The sequence below is a fragment of the Purpureocillium lilacinum genome (assembly GCF_023168085.1).
Source record: "Purpureocillium lilacinum CBS 284.36 DNA, scaffold_4, whole genome shotgun sequence".
NCBI classification, from domain to species: Eukaryota; Fungi; Ascomycota; class Sordariomycetes; order Hypocreales; family Ophiocordycipitaceae; genus Purpureocillium; species Purpureocillium lilacinum.
In genome coordinates, this window is record NW_027072114.1 from 4,272,483 (window position 1) to 4,286,193 (window position 13,711).

Consider the following 13,711-nt stretch of genomic DNA (forward strand, 5'->3'; position numbering starts at 1 on the left):
TGAGGGTTGGGGAATGGGTCCTTTGGGTTGGAACCTGGCGGAGCTAGACGTCGTGCGTCAAGCGCTGCGATTTTGGGATTGGTGCCTTTTGATGCCAGACGTCGCGCGTTGGGCGTTGCGATTTTGGGATTCCGGCCTGGTGCTGCGAGACCAAAGGCCGCGAGGAGCGTTATGATGATCCATAAATACTGCATGTTTTTTTTTGTTCAATGCGTGATTTCTTCGGTGAAAGAGTCGCTCATGTGAGACTATAATTTGATGCATAGGCCTTGAGGAACGTTGAACTTGTTGAGGCAGCTGGTGCGTCGGAGGCTTCGACGACGATGTCGAGTCTTATACATGCTAATCTGCGAGCCATAGTGCCTCGCTTGCCTCGGTTCTCTTGTCCCATGGCATTCAGTTCAGAGGGGACCCACGCATACGTGGTAAAAGGTGCATGGCCGAGTTGAGGCCTGGCCTTGCGCTCAGTCTTGGGTGCCGCATGGTTGAGCAATGCAAACGGCATTGTTGTTGTGCACAGCAGGAGTCGCACAGCACCCGACGGTTTGTATGCGCAGCAAGCATCCTCTATACATGTATAAAATGGGTAATATGGGACCTCCAGTGTTGTCCCGGAGACGCAGAGAACACTGGAGGCTGGGCGTGCCGTCATGACCCGCTGAGGGCAGCTACCATCGAGTAGACGAAACCATGTGAAGTACGAAACACAGCTTGCATTCGTCGCGAAGCGCGACGGAAGTCAACGTTTTTTTCCAGTCTACTGTCGTTCTCGTCGTAAAGTGTCCTGTCGCCGGCCCTCAATCTCAAAATGGCCCACGAGTCTCGACTCCCAAGTCACATATTGCAACATTCGTTATTGAGTTGGGCCCGGCAGAAGCACAGCAACTCTTCGCGGCATAAACATTCAAAGTCGCGCCATGCCAGAGATTTCTCTGAACCTTGAAGTACCGACATGCACATGCAACGAGGGGCATTGGCATCAAAGCCATGGAGCCGCCTGGAAGTTACCCTCGCTGTATCAAGGAAGAGCATTGGCAACAACTGAACGGATGTCGCGCTGGCTGCGCTCCATGTTTAGGCACTGGACCAATGATTCACGCGTGAGTCCACAGTGGTCGCCGCCCAGGGTATGCTCCGTGGAGCTTATGCCGCAATGACTGGATGGCCAATTCTGCCCAGAGCAGTCACGGATTGTGGGATGGCTGGAGGAAGCGTGTCGTTGCACGGAATTCGGAGGTGACGATTCTTCGCTGGCGGCGTTTGTAACGCCCGAGAACCCGAAACGCAGCGCTGTTGCGGAGCGCGGTGAGCAGCGACGCCACAACTCCGCAATCCGCATCATCATCACCAAAAAACATCCCAGCCTAGCATTCCCACAATGAGATTCTCAACAAAGCGCCCATGCTATGAGCGATCTCCGAGCCATAATTGTCGGCCTATAATTGTCGCCAAAAGCATGCATCATGGTTCCCTACAAGGCAATACAAGCCTCCAACGCACTCATCAACGATGCGACGGCCCCACGCGTCGCCGTCTTCGTGGGCGGCACATCAGGCATCGGCCAATACACCGTCAAATCCCTGGTCGCTACGGGCGCGAGCATGAGAATCTACCTGGTTGGGCGCAAGAGTTCTGAAGATCGCGCGCGCGCCTTCATACACGAGTTGCGGGCAATCAACGCCACAGCAGACGTCATTTGGACAGAAGGCGAAGTCTCGCTCCTCGCGGAAACGAGGCGCATCTGCGACATCGTCAGGAGTCAAGAGTCGCACGTTGACTTGCTCTTCCTCACCACAGGCTATGCACCATTTGGCCCCCGCAGAGAAACCGCAGAAGGCTTGGAGGTCGCCCAGAGCTTGGAGTACTACACGCGCCTGCTGTTCATTCAGCACCTGTTACCCCTCCTAAAGCAAGCAGAGGCCCCGCGCGTCGTCAGCGTCTTGGGCGGCGGCATGGAGCGGGCGAGCGTTGACGTGGACGACCTCGGCCTGAAGAAGCCTGGCAATTTCGGCGCCGTCAAGGCCCAGATGCAGTACACGGCGATGAACACGATGGCTCTGGAGAGTTTGGCCAACGTGCATCCCGCCGTGACATTTATTCACTCCTGGCCGGGGTGGGTCAACACGGGCAACGTACGAAGGGGCTCCGAGCCGAACTCGATCGTCGCCTGGCTCATCTGGCTTCTGCTTGAACCTCTGATTGCGCTATTCAGCTTCAGCGACGAGGAGTCGGGGCAGAGGCACCTGTTCGAATGCACCAGCGCGGCCTTTGGCGGTCGCGGCGTGCGGTGGCAGGGCAAGCCGGGTGTCAACTCCCTGGGGAAGTCAGAAAATGGCCTGTTCCTCGTCAACTACAAGTGCGACAGCACTCCGAATGCCAGGGCCGTGCGTTTGTTGAGGGAGAGGGCGCAGACGAAGATCTGGGACCACACCCAGGAGGTTCTCCAGCCATACCTCAATGTGCTCTAAGCTACAAGACATGTAGCCAATGTCGTCTTCTCAAAGAATCGCGGACCGTGTTTCCTCCATTGTGCCTTGGGAAGAGAGTGTTTCCCAACCCTGTACCAGACGAGATCAGGCGAAGGAGCAAGGGTGAATGTGGGCATTGGCTGCGTTAATGAGGGCGAAGCACCACCGTTGACATCTGAGAGTCGAGCACTGGGTATCGCGTATCCGGGGTGGATTGACACTGAGCCCGAGCCTTGACTCCTGGTCAGCCACGGACAGGCTAATAAAGATGCAAGGTACTTTGTCTACGTGCAGCATGAAACAATCCATCATGCAGGCCCTTGCTGTCAGTCGTAGAAACTCCCTGCTCATGCTCCGCAAGTCGGCAACCCCCACGTAATAAGGCCTAATCAGGAATCAGCACTCGCAAGGAGCCACACTTGGCGCGTCCCCCACGGACCCATCCAGAACCATCACCACACTGGCGTCAGGCCTGTGGGGTCCAGTTGGGGCAACGGGGGGAAGGCGGGCGGGCGGGCTTCGTCTCCCGCATGAACGAGGCGGTCGACAGCCGCTTCCCACTCCGCGCAGACAAAACGTCACTCTTGCACTTCACGGCAGCTACGCGTGGAAGGACAGGCATCATGGCATCCGACATTCTCTTCACTTCCGCGACCGTCATCAGCGGCGACGAGGCCGCCGTGCCGCGGGTCGCCGACGTGCTCGTGTCCGGCGGCGTCGTGGCCCGGATCGGGGCTCCGGGGTCCATCGACGCCGAAGCCGGTCCGGCCCGGCGTGTCGATGCCACCGGCCACGTCCTGTCGCCGGGTTTCATCGACATGCACGCCCACTCAGACCTGTACTTGCTGACGCACCCGGAGCACGAGGCCAAGATCACGCAAGGATGCACGGTGTGTTTGCCCCTGGGTCCCCATCAGCCGGTTACATGGACGGCGCGAGAGAAGGACTAACACGAGCAACCCCTGCGCCTGATGCAACAGACCGAGGTCGTTGGTCAGGATGGCATCTCGTACGCCCCCGTGCGCAGCGAAGAGCAGATGCGCGCCATTCGGGAGCAGATCGCCGGCTGGAACGGTAACCCTTCCGACGGCGAATGCGCCGCCGTGCCCCTGCGCGACGTCGGCATGTTTGCGTGGCGCACGCTGGGTGAGTATCTGGACTGCCTCGAGCGCAACCGCACCGCGACCAACGTGGCCGCGCTCGTACCCCAGGGCAACCTACGGCTGCTCGCCTGCGGGCCCTACGACACAGCGGCCAAGGTTGAAGAGATTGATGACCAGGTCAAGCTGCTTCGCGAGGCCATGGACCAGGGTGCCGTGGGCATGTCGAGGTACGTGACGTGTCCTCTGTGGGATGGAGATGATAGGATGCTAACATGTGAATTCCCTCAACTTGCAGCGGCTTGACGTACACGCCCGGCATGTACGCGTCTACGTCGGAGCTCGCCGTGCTCTGCAAGGTGCTCGCGGACGAGTACCCGGGTGCCTTTTACGCACCGCACCACCGCAGCTACGGCTTCAAGGCCATTGAGAGCTACGCAGAGATGCTGGAGCTCGGCAAGACGACCGGCTGCCCTGTTCGTAGGTCTCTCATGTTTCGTGTCTGCGTGCTATGCCACGAGCGCGCAACAGGATCTCCCGGCTGACCTGGCTGCCAGACCTGACGCACGCGACCTTGAACTTTTCCGAGAACAAGGGCCGCGCCCCTGAGCTCGTGTCCATGGTCGATGAGACCCTGGCCAAGGGCGTCGATGTCACGCTCGACACGTATCCGTACCTGCCCGGGTGCACGACCCTCGCCGCGCTGCTACCCAGCTGGGCGTCGTCGGGCGGACCGGCCGAGACGCTGAAGCGCCTCGAGGATCCAGCAACCCGCGAAGAGATTCGCGTCGCTGTCGAAGTCAAGGGCTGCGACGGCGGCCACGGCATCCCGACGAACTGGGACGAGATACAGGTGCGTCTGAGCCAACTACCCATGTCCAACTTCTCACGCCTGGACCTGCACACTGACGGAATGCGGTAGGTTGGCTCGGCGAGCGACCCCAGCATCGCGTCGTGGTCCGGGCGCCGCGTCGGCGAAGTGGCGCGCACCCTCGGCCGGCCGGCCATTGACATCTTCTTTGAGATCCTGCGCAAGGACCGCCTGGCGACGAGCTGTCTCATGCACGTTGGGCACGAGGAGAACGTGCAGCACATTATGCAGCACCGCGTGCACATGGGAGGCAGCGACGCCATCCTCCACGGCGAGACGCTGCACCCGCGCGCCTATGGCACCTTTACGCGGTACTTGGGTAACGACTCCCTCAGACGGTGCTTGATCGCGCGTTCAAGCTGACGACTTGTGTGTCAATAGGCCACTACTCGCGCGACCTGGGTCTCCTCAAGCTGCCCGACATGATTGCGCATTTGACCTCTCGACCGGCCAAGCGCCTCGGCGTGTATCCGCACCGCGGCTTGTTGGCTGAGGGGTCGGCGGCGGACCTGGTGCTCTTTGATCCGGAGACGGTCAAGGATATGGCGACCTTTGAGGAGCCCAAGGTGCCGAGCCGCGGCATTCGATTCGTCCTCGTCAACGGCGAGGTGGCGGTCGACGAGGGCAAGATGACGGGTGCGCGAGGCGGCAAGGTCCTGCGCAGGAAAGAGGGCAAGGTGGTAGGATGAGCGGATCAGTTTAGTACTGGTGCTGTATGGGGGCTTTTGATGATTGTTAGGGGGTAGCTAATGCGGCGGAAAGTATAGTAGTTTCTTAGCTAATGATTTTATAGTAGCTAATAATTAAAAGATCGCAAATTATTAAGAATAGCTAAATGATTAAAAGGCAAAATATAGCTAATTAACGTAAAGCCGATATAATACTATTAGCCGCGCTAGATAGCGGGTATAGAAGTTATAGTAAAGTCGCACTCGTATTTAATTACCCCTAAAGAGATATAGAGGTACTTATAGCACCTACCCTTAGAATTACTATACTATAGCGGCACTAGCCGCTAAAATATCCTCTAGTATAACCAGCTATTAAATATAAATATCCTCATGCTTAACGTCGATACGTATCGCCTATACTTATACGTTATTACTCGCTATTTTACGTAGCCGTCTTCTATATATATGTATATATAGCTTATTTAATTTTAGTAACTTTAAGCGATAGCGAGAGAAATAAAGAGATATATTAATTTAGAGCTATTTAATATCTTAATATACCTATATAAGCCTGCCCTATACGGGCATTACGTATAGCCTTATAGGCTAAATTGCGCTAAGCCTTACGATTATACTAATAGATTTAAGGGCAGGTTCGGTATATAGTAAGTCTAGAATTAGGTTATAAATAGCCTTATTAATATAGATAGGCATAACGACGAGGAAAATAAAGTATAACTCTTAAAGTATATAAAGAAAGATATACTTAATATAAGCGGGACGGGCCGTAGGTATCTCTATCGTCTAGAAGGTTATATAATCGCCTTAACTAAGAACCTATCTTTAGTTATCGTTCCTAGCGTTTAAAGCAAAAAGTTAGCGGTATTTTTATGCTAATTAATTAAGCTTAAAGGCGACCCTTAGCGCTAGGGAGATATATTAGTAATCGCCCCTTAAGTACTAGTGCTAAGAGCGCTCTTAGGGCTACTATACTAAAGAGGCCTATAAAACCTAGCCGTTAGGGCTAAAGACGAACTCAGTATCCTGTCGACTAAAATAGTATCGTCTAAGTGCCTAGTAAGCCTAGAAAGGGATAATATATAAATAACTGCTTAGCTCGCTATAGGATAGTCTTAATTAAGCCGGTTAACTTAATTAGCTAAATAGGCTAGCTATAATATTAGACTATATAGGTACTTACCTAATTACTATAAAAAGTCCCGATTAAAAGGGTATTATATTATTCCTTATAGCTAAGAGATTATATAGCTGCCTTTACTTTAATAGGCGGTAAAGACTAGAAACGATAAAATAGAAGAAAGGGGTTAAACTTATATCTCTATCTATATGGTTTTTATTGCCTATTAGACTAGCTACTTCCTAAAATCGAGAATAAAGAGCTTACGGTATTCCTATAAGTATACTTAACTAAAGTAAAGCCGAAAACTCGATAATATATTAATATATTACGTTAATAGCTTCTATCTATTATTAATTAAATCGTTAAGTAAGTTCTAAGGTAGAATATACTTAATAATTATATACCTTTTACGCCTTATTAATATAGCTATATCTACGTCGAACTTATTATCTTATTATCCTTCTATAAGGTTTATTATCTTCTTTATACTTATTATTTCCCGCTAAGAGACGAATATCTTAAAGATAGTTAGATATTTATTTTAAAGCGCTATTATAACTTAAGTTAATTTAAGGTCGTTAATAAAGAACGCTCGATCTATTATAAAGCGAATAGTCGTTTAAATAATAATCTTTTAAAGTAATAACTTCTCGATATTTAAGAAATTAGTCTTATATATATACTTTTTAAACTACTTAAAGAAGCTATTAGTATCTATTATAATACGTAAAATATATAATAGCTATTAAGGAGATATAGAATTTTAGGAGTACCTAGCTTATTATTTAATAATACGAGCTTTACTTATCGATATAGACCTTTACTTATTAAAGTATTAATATTAATTAATAAGGTATATTCTTTAGTTATAAGTAAATAGTAAACTCTTATATAAATATTAAGCCTTAATATATTATTTAAGTATTAAATAGCTTACTTATCTGTAATATTAAATAGATTTATAGTCCCGATACTTAAAGTATTATCGATAATAAGAATATAAACTAATTTATTAGCTATCTCTAAATTAATATCGTCTTTATATTAACTAGAGCCTAGTTATAAGCTTCTTTACCGAGATATAGGCTAAGAAAATAAAACCTATAAAGAAGCTTACGAGATATACTATAAAGTACCTTATAAAGAGGCTCGCGATATAGCTAGTCGCTAGATAGATTAAGACATTAATAAATATAGTATACGAAAGTTAGCGCGAGTAATAACGATAATTCCTATTATATTAATATATTTATCTACTATTAACGAAACTCTTATAGTTACGCTATTACTTTTAGTAATTTAAGTAAACATTTAAACGATAAAGTCAACGCTTTAAATACCCTCGCCCTTATTTAAGTAAAAACGATCGACTTCCTAGAAAAAGGTAGCATTAAAGTATTCTTTATATACTTACTCTCGAAGTAAGTAAGGTATAATAACTAACTACTAAGCATACTCTATTAAAGTATAGCTCTCGAGGTAGTAAAGTAGCGACTAGATTCGACTTTAGCCTATTAAAAATAGCTAATAATATAGCCTTTAAGTATAATCCTTTTAAGAATCTAATATTAAGATATTAAGAAAAAGAGAGTAAAGAAAGTAAGTAAGGCTATTAAACTTAAAGTAAGTAATATCGATAGGGCGATTAAAGATTATATTTAGGTAAGGAATAAAGGATAAAAGGGCAAGGCGATTTTCTTTAATGCCTTATTAAAGGCTATACTATATAATATTGTTAGTATTAAATACCTTACTTAAGAGCTTATTTATATAAGACCTTATTTTAATAGCTTAGAGATAGTATCTTCTATAAGTAATAATATCGAAATTTAAAATATCGTTTATTACGCTAGATTTAGCTACTTATTTACCGATAAAGTAAAAATAATAAAATTTATCGGCTCGAAGTCTATAGAATCTATAGTTTATAGCCTATTAAGGCATATCGTTAAGGTAAGCTAGAATTAATATATAGATTATAATATCCTAGCTATCGATAGTCGTTTTAACGCCGATATCTAGCTCTTAGATTAAGCTAAGTAAGTAGACGATATTATTAAAGTTCGAGCTATATAGACTAAATATAATTAAGAAAATATTAAACTAGCTTTTATACTTATTAAAGCTTAATCTAGCAATAATAAAATAGACGCTAACGAGAGAATAATATATATTACGATAGAGGCTAAAGCCGTTAATAAAAGCTATAACTAGGCATAACTATATAGGCCTTTTAGCTATAGCGTCTAATAGAGTATCCTACTTTATATTAAAGAGCTCTTAGCTATATATTTCGAGCTTAAGCTAAGCTCGAATTAAGTAAGTATAGTAAAGAGGTATAATCTTATAGTTAAAGGTAAGGTTAGAGTTAATAGCTAACGTTAATAAATAGACTATAGCTTAACGAATAAGCTACTCTTCCTCGGTAATTATTATTAAAAAGGGGTTATACTTCTAAAAGATCTTAACCTTCTTTTTAGCCTTTACTTACTATCCCTCTTAATTAATAACGCTTAAAGCTAGCTTTTATATTATCTCTATAACGTCTTAATAAGGCATAAAGTTATTATAGCTCTTACCTTAATAATAATCGTAAATAAAAAGGTCGTTAATTATATCGATAATATAATTCTCTAAAATAACTATTTTAATATAATATAAAATAAACTCATTATTTAATAATACTAACTAAAAGCTTATTATAGAAAAGGGCTAAGTAAGTAATAAGCTATCTAACTTATTAAGTACTATAAGCTCGTAAATAATAAGAATAATATTACTTTACTCGATAGATATAAATTACTCCTAAAAGTCTTAACTTATAGTAATAACCCGCCTATAATATATAGATTTAAGTATCTTAATAGTTATATCGATATAGATATAGCTCTTATTAAAGTAGTAATAGTAGATAAAATTAAATAGGTAAATAGAGTTATTATTAATAAGGTTTAAGTCTAGGCTTAATAATTCTAGCTTAGATAGAGCTTCGAGCTAAAGATAGGTATATTCTTTAGAGGTAGTTTTAATTAAAGAGGCTTATATAAGCGAGTAAAAAAGCTCTATAAGGTTATCTATAAAATAGGCTAGACCTTAATATATCGAATCCTAGGCTTTTTAGGTTAATATAAATACCTTAAAGAAAGAAATAAAGTCGACTATATATAGGCTTATAGTTAATATTAATTCTAATTCTTCTTTTTCTATATACCTTACTATAAGTAGCTTCTCTAAAATTAAGGGAATTTTAGTAGTCTTTATATTAATTAAAAGGAGTCGAGAAGTAATATAGTTTTTAAAAGTATTAAGCTAATTCGATAGCCTAAAAACCTCCTTAATAGTCTTACTATCTTTATCTTAAATTAAAGCTATAATTTCTTATAGCTTAACGTACTTATTATAGTTAAGGCCTATTAAGTAAGTAAAGAGGCTAAAAATAAGCTCTAGGTCTAAAAGTTATATCTCTTTATTTTAGCGATACTTAATAAGAATCGAAAGGTCTTCTTTAAAGGTAAAGATTATTTCTATATAATTACTAGCTATATAGATAACTAAGAGGGCTAAGGAAGAAGCTTAAAGGGCTTTAACCCTTAAGTCTATAATATTAGCCTCTACTATAAAATCCTCGATAAATAGAATAGTTATCTCGACGGGTTCTAGCTCTAGCTTATTATATAAAATAATATCCTTAAGCTCCTAGCGGTCGAACCTAGCTAATAAAAGTATTATATTAACTAGTTCGTCGATATCTTAGCGTAAAATATCGAGAATAGCTATTAAGCTATTAATATATACTATAAATAAGTAATGAGGAAAAGGAGTAATCGAGAATTACTATTATCCTCTAAATTAATATTATCTTCTTAGCTAGAGCTCTTATCGGTAAATATAGCACTTTTAGGCGCGGAGGCTAGTATAGAGCTAGGGCTAAGATCGTTAGTAGAAAAGGGGGTATTATAGCCATTATTATATAAAGGCTACGCTATACTATAAATACCCTACGAAATAGACTATAAAGTAAGTACCCGCGTTAAGGTAGCTTTAGATCGATAGCTTAGGCCTTTTTAATATTATTAAGAAGTATTAAGTAATATCTTATCGATAATTACTAATATAAAACGAGAGTAACGTATAATATAAAAGCGACTATTAATAAAGTATTACTTTAAAAGCTATAAAGTCTATATATATTTATATATAAAGCTCCGTCTAGAAATCTTTAAGTTTTTATTAATAAGTACTTATTAAATAGGCAATAGGGTATATAAGTCGCTAATAGTAGTTACTATAGCGGGCTATAATAGCCTAAATAAGCGCTATAGCGGCTAGCTTAATATTAGATAAGATAGGATAAATTAAATAGGATAGATATATATTATAATAATAATATATATATATCTTTTTACCTAAGAATCTTAGAGATTTAGAAACGGTTTTTAGTAAGCAGTCTATATAGTTTATTTTTCCCTCTTTATATACTATCCTTATACCTTTATGCTAGCCTTCTTATGCCCGCTTTAATTATACCTTAAAGCTAGAAAACGCTATATTTTCCTTCTTAAAAGCTAAGAAACCTTTTATTTCGTTTTTTAAGAAGTTTCTATACCTTAATACTATATAATTATATTATACCGCTTAAGAAGGGTTCTAAGGCTAGTAAGGCTAGGTACCCTTCTCTTCTAGCTAAAGCTAGACTATCTAGCTAAGAGTATAGCTCCTATAAATAAAGGTAGTATTAAGCTATATTACCGAAAGGGCCTATAAGTATTCTTTTAGCTATTAACTGCCTATTCTATAATTTCGACGTTTTAATTATTAACTAAAAAATAAGTTATCGCCTTATAATATAGATCTATATACCTTAAGCTCGCTTAGCTTTCGGCCGTTTAATATAGTAAATTCCTTATTACTAGCCCTAGCCTAGAAGATATCGAAGCTATTAATTATATTACTCTTAGCCTACCTTTAGTCGACCCTTAGAGATCGACTTAAGCTACCTCTTAACGTACCTCTTATATAAGCGGCTAGCTATAACCTTAAAAGAGTATTAAGACCGATATCGATAGTATTTTTAGCTCGCTTAATTACCCTTCTTTTAACGATAATATACCTCTCCCCCTACCCTAAGCTATATAAAAGCGTAAAAGTCGAGTTTTTAATAACGATATAGATATAGAGTAAGGCCTAGAGAGTTTTATTTAAATAGGCCTTTCGGCTTTCTATAGCGAAAGCCCTATTCTTAAAGTTAATAAAGAGGAAGCTAAAGCCTAGGCTCGTAGATATAGAGTATCTTATAGTCTTTATAATATACTTACCGTCGAAAATATCTAACTTACGCCTCTCTAAGAGGTATATAAGCCCTTTTTTAGGCCTATTAGCTACTTAAATCTCTAAGAGCTCTAGAATTAAGGCATAGCGCTATTATACCTAAAGGTAAATAATAGCTATCTTATATATATCGAGCTTTATAAGCTAACTAGCTCTTAGAATCCTTATCTTAGACTTTCTTCGGACCTTATAATTAAAACTTAAGCTAATAGCTCTATAGATATCTTTATCTATAACTAAGCTATTAAAGTTAGTATAATAAAGCTTAGCTAGCTAGCTTATATTAATAAATTCGTATATATATCGAAGTACTTTACTTATAATAAAGTTCGATAGGCTTTCCCTTAGCTATTAATAAACTATAAGCTTTTCCTTACGCTTTAGGCTAACGTAAAGTCTCTTTATGCCTAGATTAAGTACTATACTCTTAAGGCCTTTCGACGATATACTTAGCTCCTAGCTTAATAAGTAGCTAGTTTAATAGAAATCTAGCTCGCTATAGCTTATTTTCCGTATAAATTAAAGGGTATAGAAGACGCTAATAACGACCTTATATATTTACCCTTAAATTAGCGCATTAAGCGCTATAAAGGTCGCCTTTATAACTATTTACGTTAATCTCTTAATAACTATAGCTAGTAATCGACGTTTCCTTATATAAAAGGCATTCTAGACTAGAATATAAGTAATCTTAACGATAAGATATCGCTAAGATATTATTATATTAATAATATCTATATTACTTTAATAATTAAGTCTCTTATTATTTTTTACTTAAAAAGGGAAGGAAATACTATTATTAATAAGGCTTTCTCTATTAAGGATAAGCGAGCTATTAGCTATATTTAAGATATTAATACCCGCTATTACGCTAGTACTTTATATAATACCCTTACTTATAACCCTAACTACTATACTATTAATTAGGCCCTTTATTACTATAAGGAGGATTCTATTATTATTAATAGCTATAATATATATAAGCTAACTATATTTACTCGCTCGCTTTAATAAGCTTAGTCCTAGCGCCTATAAGCTCTACCCCCTATACCCCTTTTTAGCTATAAGGTATTAATTACGAGCTAGTAAATTTTAAGCCCTATTTTAGCGCTCTTAAAAGAGTCTAAAAGCTATAAGAATTTATTAATACCTTTACCTCCTTAGCATTAAGTTAATTACTATATACCTTCTATAATACTTACTTGCTAGACTTAATTTACTTTAGTCCGCTAGTCTATATTACCTTTACCTCCTTTACTATAGCTTCTAATTCTACTATAATTAACTACTTTATAGGCTTAGCCTATATATATATAGCCTATATATATACAGCCTTAAGGAGCCCCTTTTTAGCTAGGCGTTTCTTAGTTAATTCCTTAACGCTAGTCGTCTCTTTACCTTTCTTATAAGCCTCGTTATTCTAGCCTTAGCTTTATAAAGTCCTTATCTCTATATATCCTTACTTACTAAGTTATAGAGGAGCCTCCTTTACTCTTAGAAAAAGAGGATATTTATAGGGCTATGCCTCTTCTTATACTTACTTATAGTGCCTTTCGCGAGCCTATAGGTATACCTACTATAATATAAGCTATAGAGAGTACCTTATTCCTCTTATTGCTTCTTACGATAGAGGAGTTATTATATATTAGCGCCTATACGTAAGGAGAGAGCCTAGCTATAGAAGAGTAAGATATACTTACTAGCTAGGTTTCGAAGCGTACTTATATAACTTCTATTTATAGAGAGGAATTATAAGATAAGCTTTAGTAAGCTACTTATATACTAATAGCGCTATCTATTATCTTAGGCCTATTAATATTATATATTAAGTATTAATATAAATAATACTTAAATATATAAGCCCCCTTTAATCTATTTAATTAAAATATGCCGTCTCTATATAGATAGGCGGCTTTTTAAGCTAATACTATTTATCGCTAGGAAGTATAAGCGCCTTTTAATCTAGACGAGCTTTTTATAGGTAATATTAATATAATATATATTATAGATTAAGAAGATAAAGAGTAAGATACTCTACCTCGTTAAAGCTAATACTAGTCTTAACGCTAAGCTTAAGTAAGTAAAGGAATATATATAAATTATATATTATAGTCTTACATTAAAGCTATATT

The 13,711-nt window shown here is 40.4% G+C and overlaps 2 protein-coding genes across 2 annotated transcripts; both read left to right on the forward strand.

Moving 5' to 3' along the window:
• Positions 1-1,463: 1,463 nt before the first annotated feature.
• On the forward strand, positions 1,464-2,468 carry PLICBS_006461 (uncharacterized protein; the record flags this gene model as incomplete). Its single annotated transcript, XM_018327459.1, has 1 exon — positions 1,464-2,468. The coding sequence occupies one exon, from the start codon at positions 1,464-1,466 to the stop codon at positions 2,466-2,468; it is 1,005 nt and encodes a 334-aa protein (XP_018173887.1).
• A 623-nt stretch (positions 2,469-3,091) lies between these two features.
• Positions 3,092-5,128, forward strand: PLICBS_006462 (uncharacterized protein; the record flags this gene model as incomplete). The annotated part of the gene is made up of 6 exons (XM_018327458.2): positions 3,092-3,358; positions 3,449-3,798; positions 3,867-4,048; positions 4,126-4,421; positions 4,491-4,758; positions 4,821-5,128. The coding sequence occupies 6 exons, from the start codon at positions 3,092-3,094 to the stop codon at positions 5,126-5,128; spliced, it is 1,671 nt and encodes a 556-aa protein (XP_018173886.2).
• Positions 5,129-13,711: the final 8,583 nt, after the last annotated feature.